General features: G+C 41.1%; 1 protein-coding gene across 2 annotated transcripts in view; it reads left to right on the top strand.

The window, feature by feature from the left end:
* The first annotated feature begins 663 nt into the window (after positions 1 to 663).
* Positions 664 to 26749, top strand: part of syt14a (synaptotagmin XIVa) — a 51726-nt gene continuing 25640 nt past the window's right edge. Inside the window, exons 1-3 of one of the 2 annotated variants that reach the window (XM_029460991.1) lie at positions 664 to 669; positions 15822 to 15869; positions 26090 to 26242. In XM_029460991.1, the coding sequence (XP_029316851.1) occupies positions 26143 to 26242 (100 nt within the window). In that variant the 5' untranslated portion in view covers positions 664 to 669; positions 15822 to 15869; positions 26090 to 26142. Of the gene's footprint in view, positions 670 to 15821; positions 15870 to 25850; positions 26243 to 26749 lie in introns of those variants that run through there. The other variant, XM_029460990.1, reaches the window with a different exon arrangement.

Genomic DNA, 26749 nt, shown 5'->3' with positions numbered 1-26749 from the left:
CCTGTACATACGACATCTATTGCACGTCTGTCCGTCCTGGGAGAGGGATCCCTCCTCAGTTGCTCTCCCTGAGGTTTCTTCCATTTTTCCCCCTTTAATTATGGGGTTTCTTTTAGGAAGTTTTTCCTTGTGCGATGTGAGGGTCTAAGGACAGAGGGTGTCGTAACCTGTACAGTCTGTAAAGCACACTGAGACAAATGTATCATTTGTGATATTGGGCTATACAAATAAATTTGATTTGATACAGCTTTATAATGTAGCACATTTTAGCCAACTTTCCTGTTGATTAAGCTATTTTACATTATTCATTTTTATTAGCATCCTGCTAATACAACTAAATCAGCTTGTAGTTAGTAGCCTAGTTGCATCTATTGTAGTTTTAACGTATTTTAGCTGAACTACAAACTTTTGGGTTAATCTATATTTTCAAAATGTATTAGATTATAATCCGTCCCACATAAAATAAATATTCTGAGCTATGACGATCTATTTAATCAGTCATATGTTCAGCCTGTAGGCTATATTGTAGCATGTACGGTTTACTCCCCGGTGTCACATGGACTGTACCAAACTATGAACCCCCCTTCCATCAGCCTTGCAGTGGGCCGCTCCCCCTTCTTCACCGCCCGCCTCAGTGGAAGCCCAAACAGAACATCATGGCGATTGATGGTAAGTAGGCCAATAACGTCTCTCCTTTCCACGTAATTAACTTCAGCTGGAAATAATACATATCATATCTGAATTCTAGAAACTAAAAAGTACAGATGATTTCAGGAAAATGGTGCTTGCTTTAGCTGGAATGAGTGGAAGTTGTTTTTATTTATTTTAAGCGGTTATTCTCCTCTGCTGTGTGTGAGAGTAGAATAGACTGTTGAAGCCGGCGGTGTTTGTAACGCTGGTGCTGAAAGGACAGCTCCGCTAATTCAACTGCTCACCGTTTATTAGAACGGAGAGCAGCTGACACGGTGTTATGTGTCTATTCGCTGCCTTTGTTTCTACTCTTTATTCAACATAACTCTGGATGGTTCTCGTCGAAGTCGACTGGTCGTCTTTTTATCCTCGCTGCATGCCGGTACTTTACAACTTGGGGTAAAGAGAGCAGCCCTCACACAGATGGGCTTTGAGGTTTCATTCAGTGGCTGCAGTTGTGAAGGCACAATGAGAAGTTTTAGCCCAGGACTGTTTGATTTGGAAAGCTTTGATTCAGTTTATTTTGTTTAGTTTGTTTTGGAATATCTGGTTTTTACTGTGTAATAGATGATTTCCTCTGTTTATCATCCTGTATTTGAGCTTTCCTGGCTGTCTGTTTATGGGCTGCACAGTGAACAGATATGTGCTTTTACACCTTTCTCTGCTTATATAACTTTGCAGGTTGTAAGCAGCTTTGGTGTTTATTTAATCAGTTTAAATATCATAATGCTCGTTGCTGTGGAATACAGTATTTTAAATGTCACTGGAAAGAGGACATCACAGCTCAATAAAAAAATAGCTGTTTTGTAATAATAGAGAGTGGAAGCCAAGTGTTTAGTATAAAGTATAAAGCTGTGTTCTGCAAAAAATCATCCACTTCTGGAGAATTATTAATAGTTTATCTTAGTTAATAAAGTATACAATAACACATATCTGAGTATCTTGTGCAGATTGCTGATGTCTTTGTGTCAGTTCTTTAACTGGTCTGTTTTACATTGTGTGATAATATGAGGGGTTTATATTGAATTATATTTCTTTTCATTTGAATAATGAGATCAAACCTGTAAAGACAAATGCATGGGTGGGTTTTTATGCCTCTATTTATTTTTAATCAAGTATGCAGTAAAAAGGTGACAAGACATGAGGGGGATCAGAGATATGGAAAATGACAACGTTTGTTATCACTTGAATCCAACAGGGATTGCTGTTATCACGGTACACTGTATTATACTTTTAAACCACTAGGTTTTGTGTCGTTTAATTAATTTGACACTTTTTATCAAGTGATCCAAGACAGTCTCATGGACTAATCTGTAACTTGTGTATCGAAAAGTTTTGCTTTCATTTTGACATTTTACCATTGGAGGGAGTTATTGAAAACAAATGTGATCCCACTCTTTTCAGTTTTATTCTAGCATGATGGACCTTTTGCTATTTTTCTCATAATGTAGTCTTTTTTTCCTACATATGCCCATGAAGAATTAGTTGACAAGAGCATCTTATAAATCCCCTGTGAGAGACAGCTCTTTGCCCCTGCGTTACTAAATGTCACCCTGCCTCATCTCACTGTCATCATACCTCCTCCAGTTCATCAGCCCGAGTTAGAGGCTGATCCTACCCTGCTCCAGTGAACATGACTAACATAGTGGGAAGTTCAGGCCAGTACCTGAACTTCCCACTATGTTAGTCAGCAAAGCCCCATTTCTTGATAGGGCCTTCATTATAGCGGCCCCTGTTAGCAATATTTCCACGGAGCATGCTGGCTCCGCTGATATTCATACAGCAGCTGTTGGGCTGACTGACACCTGCAGCATGCAGAGGTCGGGCGGTCCACACCAGCTGTTTCTTTCTGTACTGATGTTAGGTTGGATGAACTTCATGAAGTGTCATAAGAAAGAGGAACACGTTGTTTCTCCATGACATTTCAGAGCAAAGAATGAATTCAAGTGTTATGATGTTTTATTGTGGCTGCATGAATCAGTGTTTGCAAGTAATTATGTTGTTCACAAGTGCTATTATTTACAGTGCAGTCGTCTCATTTAAAGAAGTTTTCTGTGTTGACGCTGTTACTTAATAAAAACTAATACATATGTATAAAGAATATTCATACAAAACCAGAATACAGCTGCAACTCACACTTATTTTTATTATCAATTAACATGCCCAATTTTCTTCCAATGAATCAATTACTTGTTGAGTTTATGAAATGTAAAAATAAATAGTGGCCTGGTAGTAGTGGAATAGTGGAAATCACAATTTCTCAAGGCCTAAAGTAGTGTCTTTATGTAAAATAAGTAAATACTAAAAGTGCCAAATGGTATTTCATGCATTGCATTACATTTGAATGATTTCTCTTACATTTTATAACCTCTTTTCTCTTCCACTAGTTTTAGGAAACAGCTTCAAGTGTGACTTAAAAATGTAAGCTTTCTTGATGCCTTAAGGCTCATGTGTTGGCAGCTATTCAGAGACTTTATTAATGTATTAACAGAAATCCAGTCGTGCGATCAAGTCTGTTTATTTTGCTAATTCGGGTTGTGTTTTGTTTCTGAGTCATCATCTTAAAACTACCGTTATCAAAGCGTGCTGCCTTAAATACTAAATATATCAGAGCTCCTTAAGATAGTTAATTGGATACACACTGCAGGCTCTCTGTGAGAAGATCCCTGAGTGACAACAAAGCTTGTGTACATGAAAGATTTTGCAATCAAAATTAAAATTAAGAAAAATGTTAATCAAAATTCACTGACTTTTAGAACATCTGTAAAAATACATCCTAATTTGTTTATAATACAGAGGATTTGGTTCTACTAATGCTATCTTGGCAGGACCGGTGCATCAGCTCCTGTGACGAGCTGTAGACAGATCGACTGCAGGCTCAAATGGGTTTCACATATCCCAGTTAAGCCTGGTTTTCTGTCTGGCAGATCGAAAACACCCCGACTCATGCGCTTGGTATTCTTAATGTGTGTGGTGTGTATGAAGCCTTGCTGAGTCCTGAGCTAGAGCCAAGTACAGAGCAGGCAGCGCTGGAGGTGTTCAGCTATGGAAAAATGACGTGTTGAAACAACAACAGAGAAGGTCTGCTGACATTTGGACAATATATTTCAGATCTTACTGAAATGCCTGCCATGTCATTTGTCCTCTGGTGCCTTTGTTAACCAGTTGAGATAAATAGAATAAGAAATAAATGTATGGTAGATACATAGTTTGCTATGATACATTGTAACTGTAATAGGGCAATACAATACTTTCAAAGTGAAACTGTTTCTGTTTGGAGGCCGCATATCAAACCAGAAGATTTCAGTGTAACACAAGCTGAAAGACACTGAGGAGGCTACCAGTCTTCACAGTGAGAGTCTTGATTATTTATGATAGTAATAAAGCTGCTCTAATCAATGTTTCAATATGACTATGTATAATATAAAAAGTGTTGCTCGTATTGATTGCCCTTAGCTCAATGGAGCATTTTAGCATCTTTCAGCTAATTCAGCATTGTTTTCAGCTTCAAGCTTTTGTTTTCAGTGGTAAAAGCTGGTAAATCTATTATACACTACCTACTCAGCACTACATAGAAGACACACAATGTTAGCGACTAGCTTACTAGCTTGACACTAAGACAGAGCTAAGAGGATAGTGAATATTGGACTTACGTATATTTGTCAGATGGCCTGAAGCAAGACTGTAATGGCAATGTTGCTCTGTGTCTGCTCAATGTGATAAGAGGCAACTCTTTGCTAACATGTTAGTGACATCAACTAAAGCAATAATATGCCAAGATTGCATTATTATGGACTTGTTGTTGAGTTGGTCCAAGGGGCCCAAAAATGTTTTCAATACCTTACATTACATTACCTTACATTTTTAAGATTAAAAGTGGAGGCTGTTGGTGAGTGCTTGATCTCTCGTCAGTGCTCCTTCAGAACGATCAGAACCAGATCTATCAATGTGTCTGGCTTCCACTGCCTTTCTCTTTATACATCCATGGCTTTTACCCTGTGCTTGCCGGAGTAGTGGTGTTGGCCCTCGCTCCGAGCCACTTTGTTAGTTTTCCATTTAAACAAATAATGTGGCAGACTCCTCATTTAATGAGGCAATCATTTTTGTTTAATATATATTCGTACAGAGATGAGAGCTACATGTATAAAAAAAAGGTCAGTAGTATGAACTTTGTATGTTAAAAGTCTTAAGGGCCTGAAGAAGATGGATGTTGCCAGTGGAATCCATAAAGCAGATGAACTTAAAGAGACCATGTGACTTGTACCACCTGTCTACTATAGACACAGAACTCATTCCTTAATGCAGTGTTAGAATCTTTAACTGCATGTTTGCTAATGTTCCTCAGCTGATTGTTCCCAGGACTTTTCTGCTCAAAACCTCAGAGGTTTGATCTGTTGAGGATTTGATGGGTACGTGGTTCTTACAGTATGATGGATTGGATTCACTGCATTGACTCATCCTGAACAACATTTTTGCTGTACTGTATATTTGATGTTTCTATCACCTCAGGGCTACGGGGAGACAAAGCCAGGGATTTGTTACTGTTGTTTTTGTGCAGTTTACTTACTTTACGCAAGGGACGCTGGGAGTTGAATCGCAAGAAACAGAGGGACATTCAGAGCTCAGATCAACAATTGTCAGTTTTAATCCAACGCTTGTTAAGTCACATTTATGACGTTTTCCAGTAGAAAGATCAGGCATGCAAACTCATCAGAGGTGAAAAAGGGGACAAAGATGCAGACATGACATGTTTTTTACTTCTGTATTGGCTCAAGGTATTAGAAATATTTCACCGTATTGGTTTCATGAATATTCTGGTTGTGAATTGGGTGAATTGGGCTTTGTCCACTCTAAAAATAAGGTATCAACTGCACTATTTTGAAAGTGTGTTTCCATTGCCCAGGGCTATAGAGCGTGCTGCTAATATGGAGCAATAGTTAAGAAGCTGTGACTTGTGCAACAGTGTAGCTGTAGTGCAAGGAAACTGTTGCTGCTTTATGAACTTACAGCTGAACTGTCTAATCTTAACTAATTAGCTTAGCTGAAGCTTATTCTGAAGTCGCTCCCTCTTGCCTTTCATTATGACAACACAAACACAAAACTTCCCTCTGTCAGTTTCAATAAAGAAACTGAGTGATTGTCATGTGAATGACTGCTGACAAGAAATGTTTCCCATAAATCAATTATTGCTTTTATTGAGAGGATATGAAGTAACCCATTCCTCCGACTGTTTTATCGCTGAGGATAAAGACGACTGTATTATTCCAGTCCATTATAAAATCATTTTACATACATATTAACAATGAATGTGTTCTCTCAGTGACAAACCCACAGATAATTACCCTGAACTGCAGTCGACTCCACAGGGGTATCACACTTCTCAGCCTCCCTGGTAAAGTCTACTCCAAGGTACTGGAAAGGATGGTTCGGCCGGTAGTCGAACCTCTGATTGAAGAGGAACAATGCGGATTCCGTCCTGGTCGTGGAAAAACAGACCAACTCTTTACTCTTGCAAGGATCCTGGAGGGGGCCTGGGAGTACGCCCATCCGGTCTACATGTGTTTTGTGGATCTGGAGAAGGCGTATGACCGGGTCCCCCGGGTGATACTGTGGCAGGTGCTACGGGAGTATGGGGTGAGGGGGTCACTTTTGAGGGCCATCTAATCCCTGTACGCCCAAAGCGAGAGTTGTGTCCGGATACTCGGCAGTAAGTCGGACTCGTTTCCAGTGAATGTTGGCCTCCGCCAGGGCTGCGCTTTATCACCAATCCTGTTCGTGATTTTCATGGATAGGATATCGAGGCGTAGTCGTGGAGGAGAGGGGTTGCAGTTCGGTGACCTGAGGATCTCATCGCTGCTCTTTGCAGATGATGTGGTCCTTATGGCATCATCGGTCTGTGACCTTCAACAGTCACTGGATCGGTTCGCAGCCGAGTGTGCAGCGGTTGGGATGAGGATCAGCACCTCCAAATCTGAGGCCATGGCTCTCAGCAGGAAACCGGTGGATTGCCTACTCCGGGTAGGGAATGAGCCATTACCCCAAGTGAAGCAGTTCAAGTACCTCGGGGTCTTGTTCGCGAGTGAGGGGACAATGGAGCGAGAGATTGGCCGGAGAATTGGAACAGCGGGGGCGCTATTACAGTCACTTTACCGCACCGTTGTGACGAAAAGAGAGCTGAGCCAGAAGGCAAAGCTCTCAATATACCGGTCGATCTTCCTTCCTACCCTCACCTATGGTCATGAAGGCTGGGTCATGACCGAAAGAACGAGATCACGGGTACAAGCGGCCGAAATGGGTTTTCTCAGACGGGTGGCTGGCGTCTCCCTTAGAGATAGGGTGAGAAGCTCAGCCATCCGTGAGAGACTCGGAGTAGAGCCGCTGCTCCTTTACGTTGAAAGGAGCCAGTTGAGGTGGTTCGGGCATCTAGTAAGGATGCCACCTGGGCGCCTCCCTAGGGAGGTGTTCCAGGCACGTCCAGCTGGGAGGAGACCCCGGGGAAGACCCAGGACTCGGTGGAGAGATTATATCTCCTCACTGGCCTGGGAACGCCTCAGGATCCCCCAGTCGGAGCTGGAGGATGTGGCCCGGAGAAGGGAAGATTGGGGTTCCTTACTGGAGCTGCTGCCCCCACGACCCGATCCCGGATAAGTGGTAGACGATGGATGGATGGATGGATGGATGCAGTCGACTCCAGTTTTATGTAGCGTTGTAGCATCATTTTTTACTTTACTGTTTTGAATAGCTACATATCACAGTTCTCATTAGCATAAGCAGGCAGCTGATTTTAGCCATGGCTTGTTGATATTTCCCTCACACGTTGGTAACAGAGCTATTATTAGAGTTGTATTTGAGTTTGAAACTTAATGGGGCAACACCACAAGTTGTTTCCCTTGTTCCTTTCTCTCACAGCATGTTCTCTTCACTGACCTCAAACAACCAAATATGTGTCAGGTCAATTTCTTCAGCCCAACTTTCTGTGTCACGGCCTCAGTCCATTCCTCTCTCCTTAGCGTGTTAGCGTCAGCAGCCTGATTAGAGGCTGCAGGTACAGGAGATTCCTTAAAGAAACTGGGGCAAATCCTAAAAATGCTGCCAGCCCGGCCCCAGATGTCTGCATGAGGGAAGACTGCGAGGCCACAGACTTCACTTTGATTTAACTTGCAGAAGTTAGACATGCTCCCTGGTGAAGCCAAGGGTAAGAAACAAGAACTCATTTCCCATATTTTTTAGTGGACTTTCAAACGTGTCACAGGTTGACACAAAGTGCCATGTAGTGTTCGTGTTAAGCTGCCTTGACATGATTAGAAACTTGCGCTTCGATCCCTGTGAGGTAGGGCGCAGAGCATAGTGTATAAGACAGAGCAAAGGCAAAGTGCAGCCAGGTGTACGTCTACATGGCTACGTCACATACAGCGGTTTTCTCATTGTTTGCTTTTTGAAAGGTCAACCAAGGTGCATGGCGCTCTCTGGCAATTTTGAGCAGTGTGCCACTTCTTTAGGGATGGTGCTTGGTTTCTATCAGTTTGGCCTTGATATGAGCAGAACATTTTTCAATTAAGCTATTTGTTTGACATCAAATCCAAATCAAATTTATTTATTTAGCCCAATATAACAAATGACACATTTGTCTCAGTGTGCTTTACAGACTGTACATATGACACCCTCTGTCCTTAGACCCTCGCACCACACAAGGAAACACTTCCTAAAAGAAACCCCATAATTAAAGGGGGAAAAATGTTAGAAACCTCAGAGAGAGACTGAGGAGGGATCCCTCTCCCAGGACGGACAGACGTGCAATAGATATCGTGTGTACAGGATAAACAACATAGTACAAATACAACATTTGACAGAAATGATGTTGTGATCAAAAAAGAGAAAGTTTGGATGAATTCAGGAAAATGTCAAAAAGGCTTCCCCGTGTCCAGCAGGACCAGGGCAGCAGGCGCAGCCACGATTCCTGATCCTGATCCTCCGGGGATGATGCCCCTGATGCTGAGTTAGTAACACACATTTACATAAATGCATACAGATAGAGAGGGAGAGGAGGAGAGAGGAAGAGAATGAAGAGAGCAGGGAGGTGTCCCCCGGCAAACTGAAACAGTGAATTGATTATCAAAACAGTTGCTGATTAATATTCTTTCTAATCAATTGATGCAGTAGAACCAGAGATATCTTCTTTTATATATTTATTTTAATTTGTCCACATTATCCACAACACAACCTGACCACCAACAGTTCGGTCAGAGATTCGGGTGTGTTATGCTAGCATCGGCTAATGTAGTGGTCTACAGAGCTCTGGTAAACTCACTTCTTTCTAAATCAACATCCCCCGATTTTTTTTCAACCGACACTGGCTCAACTGACATCACTTGAGTCACTAAAGGCTTAATCTTTTTAACGTATACAGTAGTACTCACTAACATTTTCTCTCCATCTCTGAAATCCCTTGCCGATCTTGTCAGAGTCTCTTTTTGATAAATCAGCCTTCCTTTTTTGGGGTTGCTTCGCAGTATAGGCAGCTGTTGTCAATGCTGGAATATCAACATGTCCTGCTGGATATTCCTAGATGGATCAGGCCTTCACCGAAGGGACGTGCGCGCATCTGCATTTAGAGAACAGCGAATAAGAACGCTCTCTGTGTGTCTCCTGTCACAGGGTAGATTTTGTAAATCCTGAAAACAGAGCCAAGAAGTGCAGAACTCACAGACCACTTGAATTACAATAAGCTGAAAGGTTATTATAAAGTGAATGCCTCTAGGGCTGAGCAATGAAGCCTATGCAGAAGTGCCAAAAATTGCAGTTGATCGAGTGGCCACTTTAAGCTATTTCCAAAAGGGAGCGCTCTCCAGAGACCCCCATGTTAAAACGCCCAACCTTACAGCAGAAATACAAATGTTTAGTCTCTATAACTAATTTCCCTATTCATGACAATTGTAGGGTTCACAACAGATCTTCAGAAACCTATGGATGACTTCATAGAGACTACTTCTGAATTTTATACTTTGGTTATTATGATTTTTTTACCCAATGATGCCAAAAAAAATATATTGCCTACTCCAGCTTAAATGTACTTATTTGACGGACTAATTAGCATTAGCAAGTATGTTTTGATATACATCTCATGGTTAAAGTAAATGTTGGTGTCCATCCCTATAATATTTAAAATAAGAGAGAGAGATTGCTTGTGGTGTGAAATGAGCAACCAGTACTGTGTACTGAATTCAAGAGCACTTGCAAGAAAATGTTATTTTTGACAAGTATGGTGTGTGGTGAGTGAAAGAGCACAAGCAGCTTCCTCCCACACACAGCTGCTGTATCGATCTGCTGGACAACCGAAACAACTCCTTTCAGCTCCTACTGTTGTAAAGGAAAGATGTTCAGACAGTCCTGCCATGTAGCGGCTCAGCTTCCTTAATGATCGTGTTTACATTGTTTACTTCCCGAGGTTTACATAAACCTTTTTCTGAATAAACCAGATTCATGGCAGTAGTAGTGAAGATAGCAACAACTGTAAGTAAGTAAAGATGTTAACACATTTAATATGTGACTAGGAACAAGACGTCTTAAAGTCATTGGCTTTATTTGAGATACAGGATTACTCACTGGTTGTAGATTCAACCTAAAACAATAACTAATAACTAATAATTATTTACATTATGAATAAACCTTCAGATTGTTTTCTCAATAAACAACATTTTTTTCATGTATGAAATATGTTCACAGTTCCCCAGAGCCCATATAAAGCCCATATTAAAATTTCTTGTCCAAAAGATATTCTGTTTATTATCACAGAAGACAAAAAACCCCAGCAAATATTCACAATTTAAGGAGCTAGATCTAATTAAATGTAGCATAAATTTAGCCTAAAATACAATTTTCACAATATATGACTTGTTGCAGATATGTTTTTCTTTTAATGGTTCATCGATTAATTAATTGTTTCGGCCTTGGTCTGAATGAACTAGGCCAACACACTCTGCTCTTATTAATCAGTATCAAATCTGAGCTATATTTGTATGTTGAACATGACCTTTCCAAGGTGGGAGGCCAGAATGACTGTTTCAACAAGAACAATGCAGTATGTTCATTATGTAAGAATAAATAATATTTTACTTTTGTTTGCTCCACCCAGTATATACATTCTTTTCAATTTCTGATATTTTACTGTGTGGTTAATATGTGTTAATGGTTCTCTGCTGCCAATTAGATTAAAAGTCCCAAATGAAAAACTTCCCCAAGACCTACACTACTGATTCTTTCATAGACACGTCATTATGTAGTTTAAGTAATAGCTAAGTATGAAAAATGGCAAGAGGCAAAGGTAATGTGTCTCTACGACCATTACACCACTTTGACACCATTAATTTCAGTCCTTTCAGCTTTCTCTAGCTTTGCTACAGAGCTGTGCAAATCTTACAAGTGTAACAGTTGAAGGCAGCCAGAGCTATTTGAAAGCTGCACCTGTAGGCAGATCCCAGAGGCAGAGCTCAGAGCCTGGGAGGCCTTCACAAGTGTGAGTAATAGTTCTGCATTACAGTCACTGTCTGGAAGTCTGATGAAGAAAACCATTGTGAGCTCTTTGCAGAGGTTCTCTGTCTGAATGTGTCTAGTTAGCAAACTCATGATATCCTGATGCGATGACGGACACTCACCCCCCGCAGCTGCCACCCAATGGTTCCAGGCCACTGAGATGATACAAAGCTTGATCAGAATTCTGAGCGACAGATGACATCAGTGAGGGAACCCTGTTAGAAATGTGGTCTTACCACCAGACATTGTTCTTGATAATGGGCCCAGAAATAAAAGAAAGATAATTATCAACACACATGGCACACTTTACTGGGTATTCATAATTGTCTTCATTTTACAAATCAACATTTTAATGTCATATGTTATATTTATATATGATGTTTTTCAATTAATTTAGTGGCTCTGTGAATAATGTCGTTCTGGCTGTCAGTCAGACAGTTATTCAAGGTCCACAGAGGATGAATACTAATGACCTTTTGTGATCCTTAACTTTCCCTCTACTGTCACCATGAGGTTGACATTTGTGGTTTTGAGTGAAATATCTCAACAACTATTGGATGTATTTGGTGGACATATATCTGTCCCCCACAGGATGAATAGTAATTACTTTGGTCATTCCCTTAACTTTTCATCTAATGCCTTTATCAGGTCAAAATCTTTATTTGTACTTTGTGTGTATCTCTACCGAGCAAACGTTAGCATGCTAATGTGCTTAACTTAGATGGTGAACCACATACTGTATATAATAAGTGGATGTAGTGAGTGTGACGTCACCCAGTGATTTGTGGACAGTGGCGGGCCGTGCATTTCACACCTAGGCCTTCAGTGATGTCCTACACAGTCCTACCTGAATTATTCCACTTCTTAATACCATCATTATGACGGCATGGCTCTAGAAACTATACATTTAGACAGAAACGCAGTATAACTGGGCGTTGCATCACCTTAACATAGTCAAGTACAACAGAGTTATATTAATATTTCCGAAACATTTAGTTGTAAATAGCAGGCATTCCCAGCAGTACAATGTGCAGTGCCTCTCGGAGGCTATGAGCCATGGGTACCGCTCGTAGTTAGTGATTTGAAAGTGGCGGACAAACCCTTTTCCCGGCTGTTATAGGCTCACTAGCGTCGGGGTTGGCCGTTCTCTTCTGACGATGTCTAGCTTTTCTTGAAAAGTTTGTCTTGAAAATGGCGTTGTAATTATATCTGCGACCAAATCAATCTCCTCTCCTCCTTCAGCCATTGTGGGTTGAAAACAAACAGCTTGTAGAAATCTACACAAATTAGCTCGTTCAAAGTTTGCTAGCTCTGCATAGCTCTGCCTCACAATAGTACGTATCCAATCAAAAGACATGCGCATGCTGACGTTATCGTACGCATGCTGACGTTATTGTACGCATGCTGACGTTATCGTACGCATGCTGACGTTATCGTACGCCTGCTAGCTGGCCCCGGTGTCGCCAACTCGAAATCAGATTGGTTAACGCCACAGTTTTGTTTCCGTTCACTTTAAGCTACAGGCGCCCGCACTGTTGGTTCTGAAGGCCTAAGGGCAGATTTCGTGGACCCTGGCAACACATTATGGCTGAAATATGATTGGATAAAAGCACTAACATAAAGGCCAGCCCTCCAAATCTCAATCTGAGGCTGGAAGCAGCGCAACCAATAGGAAAGGTATGAAATGAAAAGAATAGACTATGGGGAATAATTTAATACATATTTGTGGAAAATATATATCAAAATTAAATTTATATTCTGATGATGTTTAGGCCAGCAGAGAAGGCCTTGCTAGCCCTGACGGCCCACCACTGTTTGTGGACTACCGTTTTCAAGAGTTTGGCATTTTGAATGTTGCCATCTTGGTTAGTGGCCGTCACCATTTAGTTTTTTTGGAACCAGAAATGACACGAGAGGGTGGAGCTCAGTACAAGCAAACACTAAACAGGACATTTTTAGGCGAGCAAATTGAACTGAAAACACACCCAAACCGGACAACACTCTGGTAACGACCTGTCAATCACAAGGTAGCCACGCCCTAAAGCATACGCTGTTGTATTGTTTATTTTACTCTAAAAGTGACCATCATTTACTAAATTAATGCTGTATTGAAGAAGACTTACAACTTGCGATTGAGACCATAAACTCATGGTTACTGAGGTAATCAAGCGAGAAGAGACATTTTCTCATAGACCTCTTTACAATAGGACTTCTTTTTGCAACCAGTGGAGTCGCATTGGGCACTTTGACTTTGGCTTCACTTTTCAGACCCGGAGGTTGCCACTTGTGGTGAACATGATACCTGCTAAACATCAGGCGTGCGGTGATTCTCTAGTTCACTCCGCTCCTTTCCTTCCCTCTGTTTGTGTGTGTAGGTGTGTGCGAAGCGCCGCCCTTCGTGAAACAGAGCGGAGCGAATGTGAATGTGCAAATCTAAAAAAGTAAACAAAATGCGCTGTTAAAATAGAAGTACCGGTCTGGGTCCGTATAGGTCGGCGTCTGGGACCGCGGTCCGCCTGTTAGTGACCCCTGATTTAGTGTGTTGAATAAAAGCTGTAGATACCTGTGTTTAATATGTTTGAAAGGTAGTGCCCAACAAGTTCAGGTTCACGTGATAATGTCCTGCTGATTTTAGACAAAGTCAATAAGTGTTCAATATGGGCAAAAGTCCTGGCAGGTCCCACAATCCATGTTGTTAAGTTTGGAAATGACTATAAGCTAAGACCAGTAAATGGACTGTTACAATAAACACAGCCTTTGCATCCCAAACTCCCTTTAGACGAGACAGCAGTGGGGAGTTAGCTCACTTTAAGCTCTGCTGGGAGATTGGCAAATTACAAAAGGCCCAATTCAGACCTCAAATTTCCCTTAAGTGGTTTTCACATGTGCATCCTACTGCATAGGTTTGACTTTCAAAAAGTGGGATGAGTTGTTTCTCACAAGAAGCCCACTTGAGGCTTGGAAGGAGGGAATCCCTCACCCATGTCATGCTGTGCAAAATGTTTAGCAATCCAACCAAAACTTAAATATTTAACTGAACCTATAGCTACAGTATGGACTATCTTAATATAAATAATCCTCTCAATGAACAAGATCTGAAATTAATTTGGTAAATAGGCTTTTCAGATGTTAATAGATCTTTGAATATTTTGGATTGTCTTTACAGCTCTTTAATATTGCTCCAAAATTTAATAACAGTCTAGTCATTTGCTTGCTTTTGAATGTAATCATTAGATGAAACAGTGATACAACACCACATGGTTGTTGTTGGAAGAGTTGTGCTAACATTAGAAGACGCGCTGTCCCAGCTTTTGAACGATTCTTTCTGCAGTCAGATCACACAACTACTTCCCCTTCCCATCCACATTTTACTCAAACAGTTTCACCATCAAGCCAGTGGGTTGCATGCAAATGGCATCTGAGGATCTCAGGCCTTTATCTAAACCGCGTGGTGCAGCTCCGATAAGCAAACTCAACAAACAGTGACACAGAGAGATGCACAATCAAGCTTGAAAGATTGTATCATGAGGGTTTTCTAAATGTCAGAGATGCTGTAGAAATGTCCAATGGCTCCTCTCTCCCCACTTTAGTTCCTACAAACAATTGTGTTGTGTTCAAAGTACTATATAAATAAGGTTAATTAAAGTGGAGTTGAAGAGAAAGGTTTGAGAGATAGAGATGTTAAACTGTTACAAAGAGGTTATGTCCATCTAATTAGGAGGGAACAGGTAATTATTACTGTAACCTAGTTGAGTTGTTTGAATTAAAAGGCCATGATGGGGCCACATGCGATCTTATTGGTACCAAATATATGAAGCACAACTGTTATACATACATAGGCTTGGTTCTCCAAAAGACTAATAATGTACATATGAAAATAAACACAAGAATGTTCGTTCAATGTTAACATCCATTTTATTTATCACTTGCTATGAATAATTGCAATTTCCCCTCTCTGGGGATACATAAAGGGTGAAAAATGTATGAAAAATATTTGCTACAGTTAGGGGGCCAGATGCCTAATATTACGGGGGAACCGGCCCCCACCTTCCCAGCCTTAGAACCGCTACTGGAGGCGTGGACTAGTTTAAATATGTTCATATAAACACATAGCACATGCTCTATAATAGGAACTGCTTATCACAGTATGTGTGGATAAAAACCAGACCAGCCTTCAATCATATAAAGATCCTCTGTCCACAGGAGATCACTAATCAAGCTAGAACTGTCATCAGCTGCTGTTAAAACATTTTGGGGACCATATGTGGGCATTTAGCGCATTCCAGTTATTGTTCATAGTCAAAAAAGAAAAAAACAATTCAACCTTATTTTACATTACATTTTATTCATCCATCATGTACAGGCTGTTTGAATAAGTATTGTATGTCTGTTGTGCTTAATTGTACTTTAATCTTGAGCAGCGTGTGCCCCTCCCACATCCATCCAGCCTCTGTCACTGTCTTATATCTGTGTTGTTCTTGTCCTTTTCTGGGAAATTGTGTAAATGTTCCAACATATTTAAATGTGTTTCCATGAGGTTTTTTCTGTGTCTCGTTCCCGCCATCACGGTGTGGCTCATTGAAACTGCATTGTCTTTCCAGGTGGCGAGCGTAACTGTGGAGTACATGAGCTGATCTGCGTCAGAAAAGGTAGGGCAGATCAGAGCTCTGGGAGGTTGACTTTTGACCCCACACTTCACCTTCCTCATCAGCATTTCTCCCTGTTAAACTATGGTCGCCCACACTCCGGCTGTGCTGCCTTCACTGTTGTCGGGCTGTGTCGTTTGTTTGAGACTTGTTTTGTTATTTGTGCTCACTGCTTGTGTTCATTGTTTTTTCTAAAACTTTCCACTGAAAATGTTTAAATAACATCATATCCTCTTAAGGCAGACCAAGTAAAAGAAAATACATTTTAGTCATTTGAGAGATTTCTCTTTCATTACATTAGTTAGTCTACACTGTTGTCACGGAGATTGAGGCTATTTCAGTGTCTTTAAGTGTGGTATAAATTAAAAAAACATATTTGTGCTTATTTAAGTTAATCAATCAGACCTTAAAGCTCCAGTCAGACTAGAGTACATAGTGAATGGTATCTCCTAAAATGACAGCTATCAAATGACATGTACACTGTTATGTTTTGTACGTATGGAAGTACCAATGAAATACTTCTGGGTATCCACCTGAAGGTACAAGGGATACAGGGAATAAGGGAGTTACACATGTGTGTTAAGGAGGGACATAGAGATACATAGTAATCTTTTAATCACCCAACACTTCTTGGATAGTTACAGGGTGTAGACAGTACAATACAAGGTGTTGCCTATATGCTCTTTCACAATACCAAAGTTGTAAAAAGGAGAATAAAGTGAAATATAAAAAATTGTTTTTTTGTGCATTCACTTGAAAGAGGGGATATCTTGCCACATCCTATACTGCATGTTGTACAATAATAATAATAATAATAATAATAATAACAATAATAATAATAATAAAATACAATACAATTATTTTCAAACTTAAAGCTTATACATTTGCCTCCGTAAATGTTAGTGATATGACGATATGATAAATGCAGCTTCTTTTACATTCGTTTTTTCAAATACTGTAGATCTTCTACTGTTCCCAAGTGTTTTATCGTCATTTTAAAAACATACACATACTGTAACTATTTCATAGCTCTATCTATAAAGGTATAACCTCTTCACAGGTTAAGCCTAATGTTTTGTTACCCAGCTAAAATGATTACCACACTATTAATAATAAGTAAGCACTCCGTGCATAAACACATTTTACCATGTAACCTTTTTTTCTGTAATAATTCTAAAAATTTAAAAAAGATACCCAAACAAATTGTATTGCAATATCAGCACTGTTAACATGTTTCACTAATTTTCCTGTGTAACCTAGTTACAATTATAAGTACAGTAGGCTAAATGTTAAGAAGGGTTCTTACACTGTAATTTACTGGCTATAATCTGAATTGTTGCAATGCCCTGTATGTACTCAATAATTACACTGTGAAATAATTGCACTGTAATTTGCCAGCTGTAATCTGAATTGTTACGATGGCATTATTTAAGTCATATTAAGTAATTAAGTAAAGAAGACCTAAATGGATACAGCACACATCTCTATATGTATAATTCTAAAGTCAGGCTACAGTTTTCCACGAGTACATGTAATACTTCTTTGTAATACATGATTTATTTTTTATGTAACTGCATGTTTTGAAGATCATGATGGTGCTACAACTGTAAAGTTCTGTAATGACACGCTTTTAACAAATCATGCGGGTCAGAACAATCATCATTTTGCATGTTGAGCCAGAGCAGTCAGTGCCTCTCTCAGTATATTCATATTTTGGATGGAGATGACACTCCAGAGAGGTCCGACCACAGTGTGAGCCAGCTGGAGGCTCTGGTTGTGTAAGCCTGTGCATGTGGAATAATATGAGTTATCCCATTTGATATGTGATTTTTGAAGTTTCCAGAGGTGTGTGGGTGTGTGAGTGTGTGTGTGTGTGTGTGTGTGTGTGTGTGTGTGTGTGTGTGTGTGTGTGTGTGTGTGTGTGAGTGTGTGTGTGTGAGTGTGTTTGTGTGTGTGTGTGTGTGTGTGAGTGTGTGTGTGTGTGTGTGTGTGTGCGTGTGAGAGAGTGTGTGTATGTGTGTGTGTGTGTGTGTGTGTGTATGTGTGTGTGTGTGTGTGTGTGTGTGTGTGTGTGCGTGTGTGTATTTGAACAGGTTTGTAGCTACACAGTAGGTACTGTGCTTCGGGGCATTGTATGAACATGTGTGGGAGTGCTGGTGAGAGTGCTTGTGGACTACTTGTGGAGTGTGTGTGGGTGTCTTTGTGGTGTTGAGATAGTTTTGTGCTTTTTTACATACAACATGGCAACTGTTTCCATGCGACAGAACTCCACAAAGACAATAGAGACATGAACAAAAGGATAGTTGTCAAGAGTGACAATAAAGCAACTCTCAGAACTTTAGACTAAAGCATGTTTTACAACAGTTTGTCACTTATGTGCAGAGGGTTTCCTCATTTCATACTGTACAATATTTATGTGCAAATTCTATCTTAACACATAAACCTAAACATAACTGACAGTTTGAGGGACCTAGCATCAGCACAGCCTCCTCAATTGTTCATCCATCAACTTGTTTAGCCGCATACCTGTGTCAGGTCACCATGGCAACATTTGAAGCTAATGTACTTGCAAGATCCTGTCACTCAGCCATGTCAAATAAAATATATTTTTCTGAAAGTTAGATACAGTTCCTTTAAAAAACAGAGTTTCTATTTCATAAAATTGAAAAGCTAAAATGAGAAATAATGCCTCAGCGACACTGTTACACCACTTTTATTACATCATGTCCAATGTTTACTTATAGTAATAGTGTTTCACTCTATAAGTAAACATTGGACATGATGCCAACTAAAAAAGAAAATTGTAGTCTTAAGTCAGGAATCCAAAAGTAAAGAGAGAAACTGTTTGTAGATTTCTGTGATTGAATATTCTTTTCCCTGTTTGAGCCAGTTGGGGAATTATACAGCGCAGGATCCCACTCCATCTGTCCTGTGAACAATTCAGTCAACAGTGAGAAGCTGGTGCAGTGTGAGCAGACAGGCATTCCCATGGGACAACGCCTCCTGTTTCCACCTTACCATGTGACCAAACATTATGGGCTATTAACAATAATCCAGATTTATTACAGAGCAGACACATCTAACAGACAATTACTCAAATTTTATTTGTATTATTTGCAGAAACACAGATAAGAAGTCGAACAGAAGCTCGAAATAAGAGCACACTAGGTTATGTAGTGTTATTTTGTAGTTCTTTTGGTGAGAAAGTGTCATTCTGGCTGTTAATATGTGACATTCTTATAGTTAAAGAACATTTAACAGCTCCTATTTTATAATGGAGAAGTTAATTAAATATAATTAAGCCTATAGTATTTGTGTGTATGTGTGTGCGTTGCAGGCATTATATGGCCATTATAAATAACAGAAAATGGCATCACCATTATTGTTCCAAAAATAAGATGTCATCTAGTACTCTCTTGCCAAATGAGCTCATTATCAGTATCTGTACCAAGGCAGTCATTTGGTATAATTGAACAACATTGACTTTGCATATAGTGATTTCCGTGTTGCATTGAGCATCATTGTTGAGCATCATTGTTCATCATTCATCATTGTAAATGTAGGACGTAATTTGAGGAGTGAACAATGTATTATTTTTAAATGCACTAAAAATGTGTTTTCCCGTCCTCCCTTGCCTTAAAGTGTCCCGTCACATTTCTTCTTACTTATATGACTTTTACACTGCATTCAACATTCACACTGTCAGGGCTCAAATGACCCGCTCTATCTCCTGAGCCTCAGTCCACCCGTGATGCTTTAGTTTCCTCTTCATGAGGTTTACTTCCCAAAGTGTTCAATCAGTTGTATAATGTCTGTCGTGTTTCAAAGAAAATTACCCTGATGATGTCATTTTGGTTATCTCATCTTGGGCTTGGAGACATGTATAAAAGAAACCATGCATCACAAACTGCAGGCGTGGAGTTTGAAAGATGTGGACGTAAGGCAGGGAGACTCAAACTAAATTTTGACATTGGTTGCATGTATCCAGTGTTTTTGGAGCTTGGCCCATACTGGCGACTAAAAATCAAGATATCTCAGCCTCTGTTTCTTTGATTTTAGCCATTGCTTTATTTTTTATGTATCTCTTATAAATCACTTTATGGAAGGGCAAGATTAATATGAATATGAGTTCCCTTTCAAGGCAGTATGTCTACAAAGTGGAGCTATATACATTAACTTGACTTGACTATTCTAATTCCTATAATTAATTTAAAAAATGTAAGAAATGTAATACATTTAATAAATGTAATACATGAGAAATTGAGAAATTGAAGAAATTTTAGAAGAAAAGTAGTTTTAACGACTATGTTAATTTTCAGAATTTATTCTAAGTTTTGTCAAGTGCAAGTAGGACTGCAGTGGAGTCAGCAGCAGTAAGATTGCATTTTACATCCTTTTTTCTTTCCACTGTATTCCACAATCCAAATCCCTCTCACCATCGCCCTCTCCTGGAGAGAATACAAAGTGGTGCATAAATTAGCCTTTTCTATAAAGTTTGTTTGCAGTGTTTGATAGTGTGCGGTGTTCACACATAAACCATTGGTGCTGCCTGCATGTTACACTGTGAACACAAACCTCCTCTGCAACACTGAGAAACTAGGGGCAATATTCACGTTTCATCTCATAATGCACCACACATTGCGTTTGCCTTCGTACTATGTTGTCCTTAATGACCACATGACGCAAGACACAATCACCCTGGATAAGTCTTAGCAAGGAATCACACTCAACAGTAATGGCTTTGGTAGGGGTGTGTTTACTGCCACAGCACATACTGGTTATTGCCTCTTAGGCTTTAGTATTGTCTGAGTAGTATGAGGTCACTTCCCTCCCTACAATATGGGCATTGCCTCATCTTTTAAGCTATGAAACTGATGTCCCTACATGTTGGATAAGACAAGACAAGATGCAGTCTGTGCTAACGGCTCCCACATGACACCTGTTTGCGTTGCTGCAATCAGATGCACTATTTTACTCCCCTCTCTAACATATGGTTCTCGATGTTTCTTCTTAGCATTATTTGCCTCAGCCAACTCTCATTATGCCGGGAAAATACAGTAGGAATTTCCCTCAAAGGGACATTTTAGTATCATGAAGCACTTCTGTCTTTTAATGTGTGACAGCTTGTCAGTGACCCACTCAGTGTCAACACGTTATTTTGCCAGTGTAAAATGTCCAATTAAGGAGATGACAGTCAATGTCTGGTTGAATTGAAGGTTGATTTATACTGAGCTTTTGTAGAGGCCTATGAAGTGAAAAGGTAGTATTTTAAGTATGAAAGGGTTACATTAAATAGTCACTGTTTGATGACAAAGATTTTACGCTCATTAGATTGCTCTGATGTCACTAGGGCTTGATCCACCTACAGAAAGAAGAACAACAGAAAAACGTGTTCTAAAAGCTAAAATGGAAAGTATCCCCTCTGACCACACCTGATGATGACATAGCACCTCCATGACGACGTTGGAAGGTCAAATATGAGGTGGAAGGTCACACAGCTGGCTTTCGTCTGTTAAAAACTCCCTCAGATTGTTGATCAACAGGAGTCGTTCTGCTTTTACAAACCTGTTGTTTCCAAAGTAAACTATCCACTGATGTGTGGCAGCGCTGTTTAATGAGATCTGACTAGCCTGTGTGTCTGGAGTCTGGAATGATGCTGCACCTGAACCCGTTGCTATGGCAACAAACCGGTTGTGTGTGTGTCTCTCTCTCTCTCTCTCTTAGTGCATGCTGGGAGTTTGTGCTGGGAAACGCTGAGCGTGGGCTTTTCGATTTCTTCTTGTTTTGATTATTTTGTTAATAATGGGTGTTGATTTAACTTAATTCACTGCTGATAGTTTGATTTAGTTGACTTTTGGTGTGGGGTTTGAGGTGTTTGTGGTGTTTTCTATTGCCTGTGTCTCACCGGTCGGCGTCTGACGCCATGATAAATGGGGAATTCGCCAAGCTCACGAGGAAACATGGCATTAAGATTTCTGCCGTTTTCCCGTGTAGGTCGGACAAAGCAGTATTAAGTCACTGGCGCTGTTGTCATTTTCCTGGACCAGCTGGAGAAGGTGAACCGCGTCATCGAGACAGGTATCGTGGTGAACGATTTGTTTGTGCAGGTACTGCCACTCACGCAACCAAAGTTGTTATTTCTAACGTCCCTCCGTTCATAACCGATGAGTTTCTCAGCAGAGAGCTGTCCAGACACGGGAAAGTTGTTTCCCCGGTGAAAAAGATTCTGTCTGGATGTAAGTCTCAGCTACTGAAACATGTAGTCTCTCAGTGGAGAAGTGGGCTTCCTCTTCTCCAAGTCTTTTACTCCAGTCTCACTGGAGGTCGAGCATTTTATCGAGGGGAGGTTGCTTTTAGTTAAAGCACGGTTTGACCTTTTTACAGCTGTTTTTATAAATGTGTACGCTCCAACAATCGGTGCAGAGAGGAAGCTGTTTATACAAAAAGTAAATGATGTTGTAAATGGCTGTGCCTCGCACGATTTTTTATTCTTGGGAGGAGATTTTAAGAAAATGCATCTTTAGATCGCAACCACGCAGCGTCCCAGAACACTCTGAGGCAGCTGGTCCACTCCCATGGTCTGGTGGATGTGTGTAGAAGGATGCACGCAGACAGTATACATGATCTCACATTAGAGAGAATAGGATTTACTCAGCAAGGATAGACCATATTTATTGTTTTAAACATCATTGTAATATTTAAAAAATGCGCAGCATTATGCCGGCTGGTTTTACAGATCATTCCTTGCTTCTATGTAATGGTTTTATTAGAAACGTTAAGCCAAAAAGCCCATATTGGCATTTTAACTCAGTTTTGACTTTTGATAAAAGGTAGGTCCTTATTTATTTCCGGAGTGTTTTTAGACAAAGGAAGGGTGATTTTAGCAGTCTTAGGCAGTGATGGGACCATGGTAAGACGGAAATAAAAATAATTTGTCAACAGCACACCCTCAATGTCACACAAGACATCACCAGATCTATGAAAGACCTGGAGGGTGATATAGTGGAACTAGAAAAAATCTGTGAGTCCACAGGTGATCGAGGATATATTGAAATCCTAAAAGTTAAGAAAATGGCTTTAGCCAACCTGCTAGACGTTAAAGTACAGGGTGCACTGGTCCGGTCCCGGTTTTTGAAACGGCATCGAGATGGATGCTCCCTCTAGCTTCTTCTTCGGTCTGGAGAAAAATAACGGACAGAAGAGGGTAATCCACTCACTCCTCTCAGACACAGGGCAAGAAATAATGGAACCAATCCAGATCAGAAGGCGAGCTGTGAGTTTTTATTCCTCCCTCTACTCCAGTGAGTATGAGGGAGATGAAACATTCCTCGGAGGGTTCTGTGGTGGATTACCTCAGGTCTCAGAGGAGAACAACTCACAGCTCGAGGGGCTGTGAGGTAGCTTTACAGGTAGCTTTAAAGGCCATGCAGGGACGGCAAGCTCCCGGCATCGACGGCCTCACAGTCAAGTTTTTTAAAGCCTTCTGGGACATTTTAGCAAATTATCTTTTAGATGTTTTTAATGAAAGCCTGGCCTCTGGCAGGGCTGTGCTCTGTCAGGAATGCTCTATGCGCTCTCCCATGAACCTCTCCTCAGGAAAATACGTTGCAACCTACAGGGTCTGCTTTTACCTGGATTTAGTAGCAGCATTGTTTTATTAGCTAATGTGGATGATGTCATTGTTGTCATTGGAAGCCAGAAGGAAGCACATATTTTAACCAATATTGTAGAAGATTTTAGCACGGCATCGGCAGCGAGGGTGAATTGGAAGAAAAGTGAAGCCCTCGCTGTCGGGGAGTGGCGTGGTGGTCTCTCAGTTCTTCCCCAGAGCCTCACCTGGAGAAAAGATGTAATAAAATATCTAGATGTGTTTTTGGGAAAAGAAAATATAGTCCAGAAGAACTGGGAGAACGTCATTGAAAAGATTGAGGGAAGGATTTCCAAATGGAAATGGCTGCTCCCTTTTAAAGGCAGGATTTTGGTTTTAAACAACCTTGTGGCCACAACCTTGTGGCACCATCTGACCTGTGTAGACCCTCCCTCAGGCCTTTTAGCTAAAAATACAGAAGAAAATGGTAGATATTTTTTGGGGTGGTCTACACTGGGTGCCACAAGGAGTGTTGTATTTATCAAGAGAGGAGGGGGGACAGGGCCTAGTCCCCCTGGCCAGCCGAACAGCTACTTTTAGACTCCAGTTTTTACAGAAATATCTTACCAGTCTGGCTGATCTTGTGTGGAGAGACGTGGCCAGCTGTATCCTCAGACGCGTGAGTAACCTGGGCCTGGATACTGCTCTGTTTTTAACTGATTCAAAATTGTTAAAGGTAAGTGAGCTGCCTCCGGTTTATCAGGGTGTTTTTAAGTGTTGGGCCCTTTTTAACCATAAAAGGTGCCCAAAGTCTGACTCTCTGCACTGGTTGTTTATGGAGCCTCTAATTCACAGGGCCAGGCTGGACATCAGCAGCAGCAACACACCCGGCCTGACGGTGGCGCTGTGCAGGTTGAGGACCCTGTGCTTACAACAGCTGGTGGATGCATTGGGGCCGGCGCTGAATTATGCCCGGGCCCTGGGCTCTCTGCTGGGTCTAACCTCTAGCCGGGTGGCTCAGAGCATCCTCCAGCTCTGGAGCCAGATACTCTCTGGAGAGGAGCCTCCTCATCAAATACAGTCAGGGAAAGACTGTTCCAGACCCAGCAGACCCATTTCCAGAAATCTACCTGAGCCCAGGGCTGGGAGAACTGACCGGCCCCCTGCTTAAGATCACTAGCCCTGCAAAACTGTTGCTGCACAGAGCGGACAAAACAACTTTCTATACGAACTGTGTAAAAAGCATCAACAGAAAAGGCCTGTGCAGCAGACCCTCCAATGTGTGGAGCAATAGATTAGGTGGAGAAAGCGGACCGGGCCCACAGTGAAGGATTTTATGCAAACCTCCCCTCAAGAAGCGGACTGCCGACCTTCAGTGGAGGATTTTACATGATGCTATCGCCTCAAATGCCTTTATCTCTGTTATTAATCCTGCTGTTTTAAATAATTGTCCATTTGTAATCTACATGAGACTGTCTTCCACATTTTCACTGAGTGTAAGAGACTCACGGGTTTCTTCTCACTTTTAACATTGTTTTTTAGTCTCTTTGATGTTATTTTTACTGAGAGTGTTTTTATCATGGGAGCTGCCTACAAAAAAAGATAAGAAAGAAAAGTGGCAGCTCCTAAACTTCCTCTCAGGAGAAGCCAAAATGGCCATCACATAAGTAGAAAGAACAGAGAAGAAAACAGAGGCAGGAGGCGAAAGCAGTGTGGCTGTGCAATATTAGAGCAAGGCTCTGGCTCGAGTTCAGGTTTTATAAACATATAGGAGACATACACACTTTTAAACAACGTTGGTGTTTTAAAAATATTATCTGTTCCGTCAGTGATGATGATTTACACTTTACACAAGTTTTTATTGCGGGTCATTGTTTTCATTTTCCCTTTCTTGATCTGTGAGCTGTAATGGTTTTTGTGTTGCTGCATCGGGTTAGCACACGTGGGTCGGGGGTGGCCCATGAGTGCCGGGTGTGATGGGGGTGGGGAGGGGACAATGATATGGTAATGATATTGTTGGGGATGGTTATTTTTGGCGGTGATTTGGACCGGGTGGTGCATTTGAAGTTTGGGATCTTTGCTTGTCGCTGTGTCGCACTCGCACATAGCATGCATCATTTGGCCGGTGATGTGTGGTGTGTGTGGGTGGGGCGGGGTGGCGAGTGGAGAGTTCAGATGTTGGATGTAGTGTTTGGTTTGGATCGCTGCGGGGATTAATGTTTTTGATGGTGTTGTTGTGGCGTGTCTCTTTTTTCATTTTTGTCTCACTTGACGCACATGGGGCGTTTTTGGGCCATGTGTGTGGACCTAATGTGGTGGTGCAGGAACTGTTTTGGTCCATGGATTGAGTGGGGGGAAGGGGGGGGGATGATGTGTGGTGATCGGGAACGGCATATTTGATGAATTATTGGAATATTGAATGATGGAATGAGTTGATTTCCGGGGGTGTGCCGGGGAGGCAAAGTGGGGTGGCTTTGTGGGTTGATGCAAGTCATTTTTTACCCATGTTGTGCCTTAGAAGGGTAGTGATACAAAAATGATTGTTTATGATTTTTTAATTGTGATGGCTTACTACATTTTTTGAAAGTCGTGTGCTAATATTTGACAGCAGCAACTCTAACTTGAATTTCCTCAGTCTCTCCAGAGGTGCTGGGGTTTCTAACAGCCATCGGACTCTTCATTATCCTCATGACCCTCCTGTTCTGGTACCTCAACAACAAGTTGGCACTAGAGAATCCAGGGAGCCTTCAGTGCCTTGATGACTTCAGGAAAAAAACCGAGCTGCAAGGTGAGCCTGCATTTACATATCTGTGCGACTGTGCTCAAGGTTTCAAGGCACATTTCACCTTCATTTCTACATGTCCTAATGCCCCAGGCACATGATTTTTTTATACTAGTAAAGTTTGGACTGGTTTCGTATATATATTTTCGCTATTTATCTGACAGCTGAGGACAGGACTGATATCATATACTACTACATGTCCAAGATGAACCAGAAGTAGATGCATTTAAATACAACAAAAAACCTTGTTTGTGTAATATCCAAAATACATACCACTCCATAAAATGATGGACCCATGCCATGCCACCGACTGCAGCACGAGGCCTGACCTCTGCACGGGGACATTTTCCACTGGCACTGGCCTTTCTCAACCTATGAAAAGATTACTGTTGCTGACAGATGTAGGCCTGTTTATTTGTCATCTGTCCCCCGGGCTTCAGACGTTTAAAAGGTTGGTGGCCCCAGGGAGCCCGCACAGGGAGTTGGCTCTACCCTGAGAAGCCACCTGGTAAA

This window comes from Cottoperca gobio, chromosome 22, assembly GCF_900634415.1.
Source record: "Cottoperca gobio chromosome 22, fCotGob3.1, whole genome shotgun sequence".
Taxonomy (NCBI): domain Eukaryota; kingdom Metazoa; phylum Chordata; class Actinopteri; order Perciformes; family Bovichtidae; genus Cottoperca; species Cottoperca gobio.
This window is presented reverse-complemented; position numbering and strand designations above follow the sequence as displayed.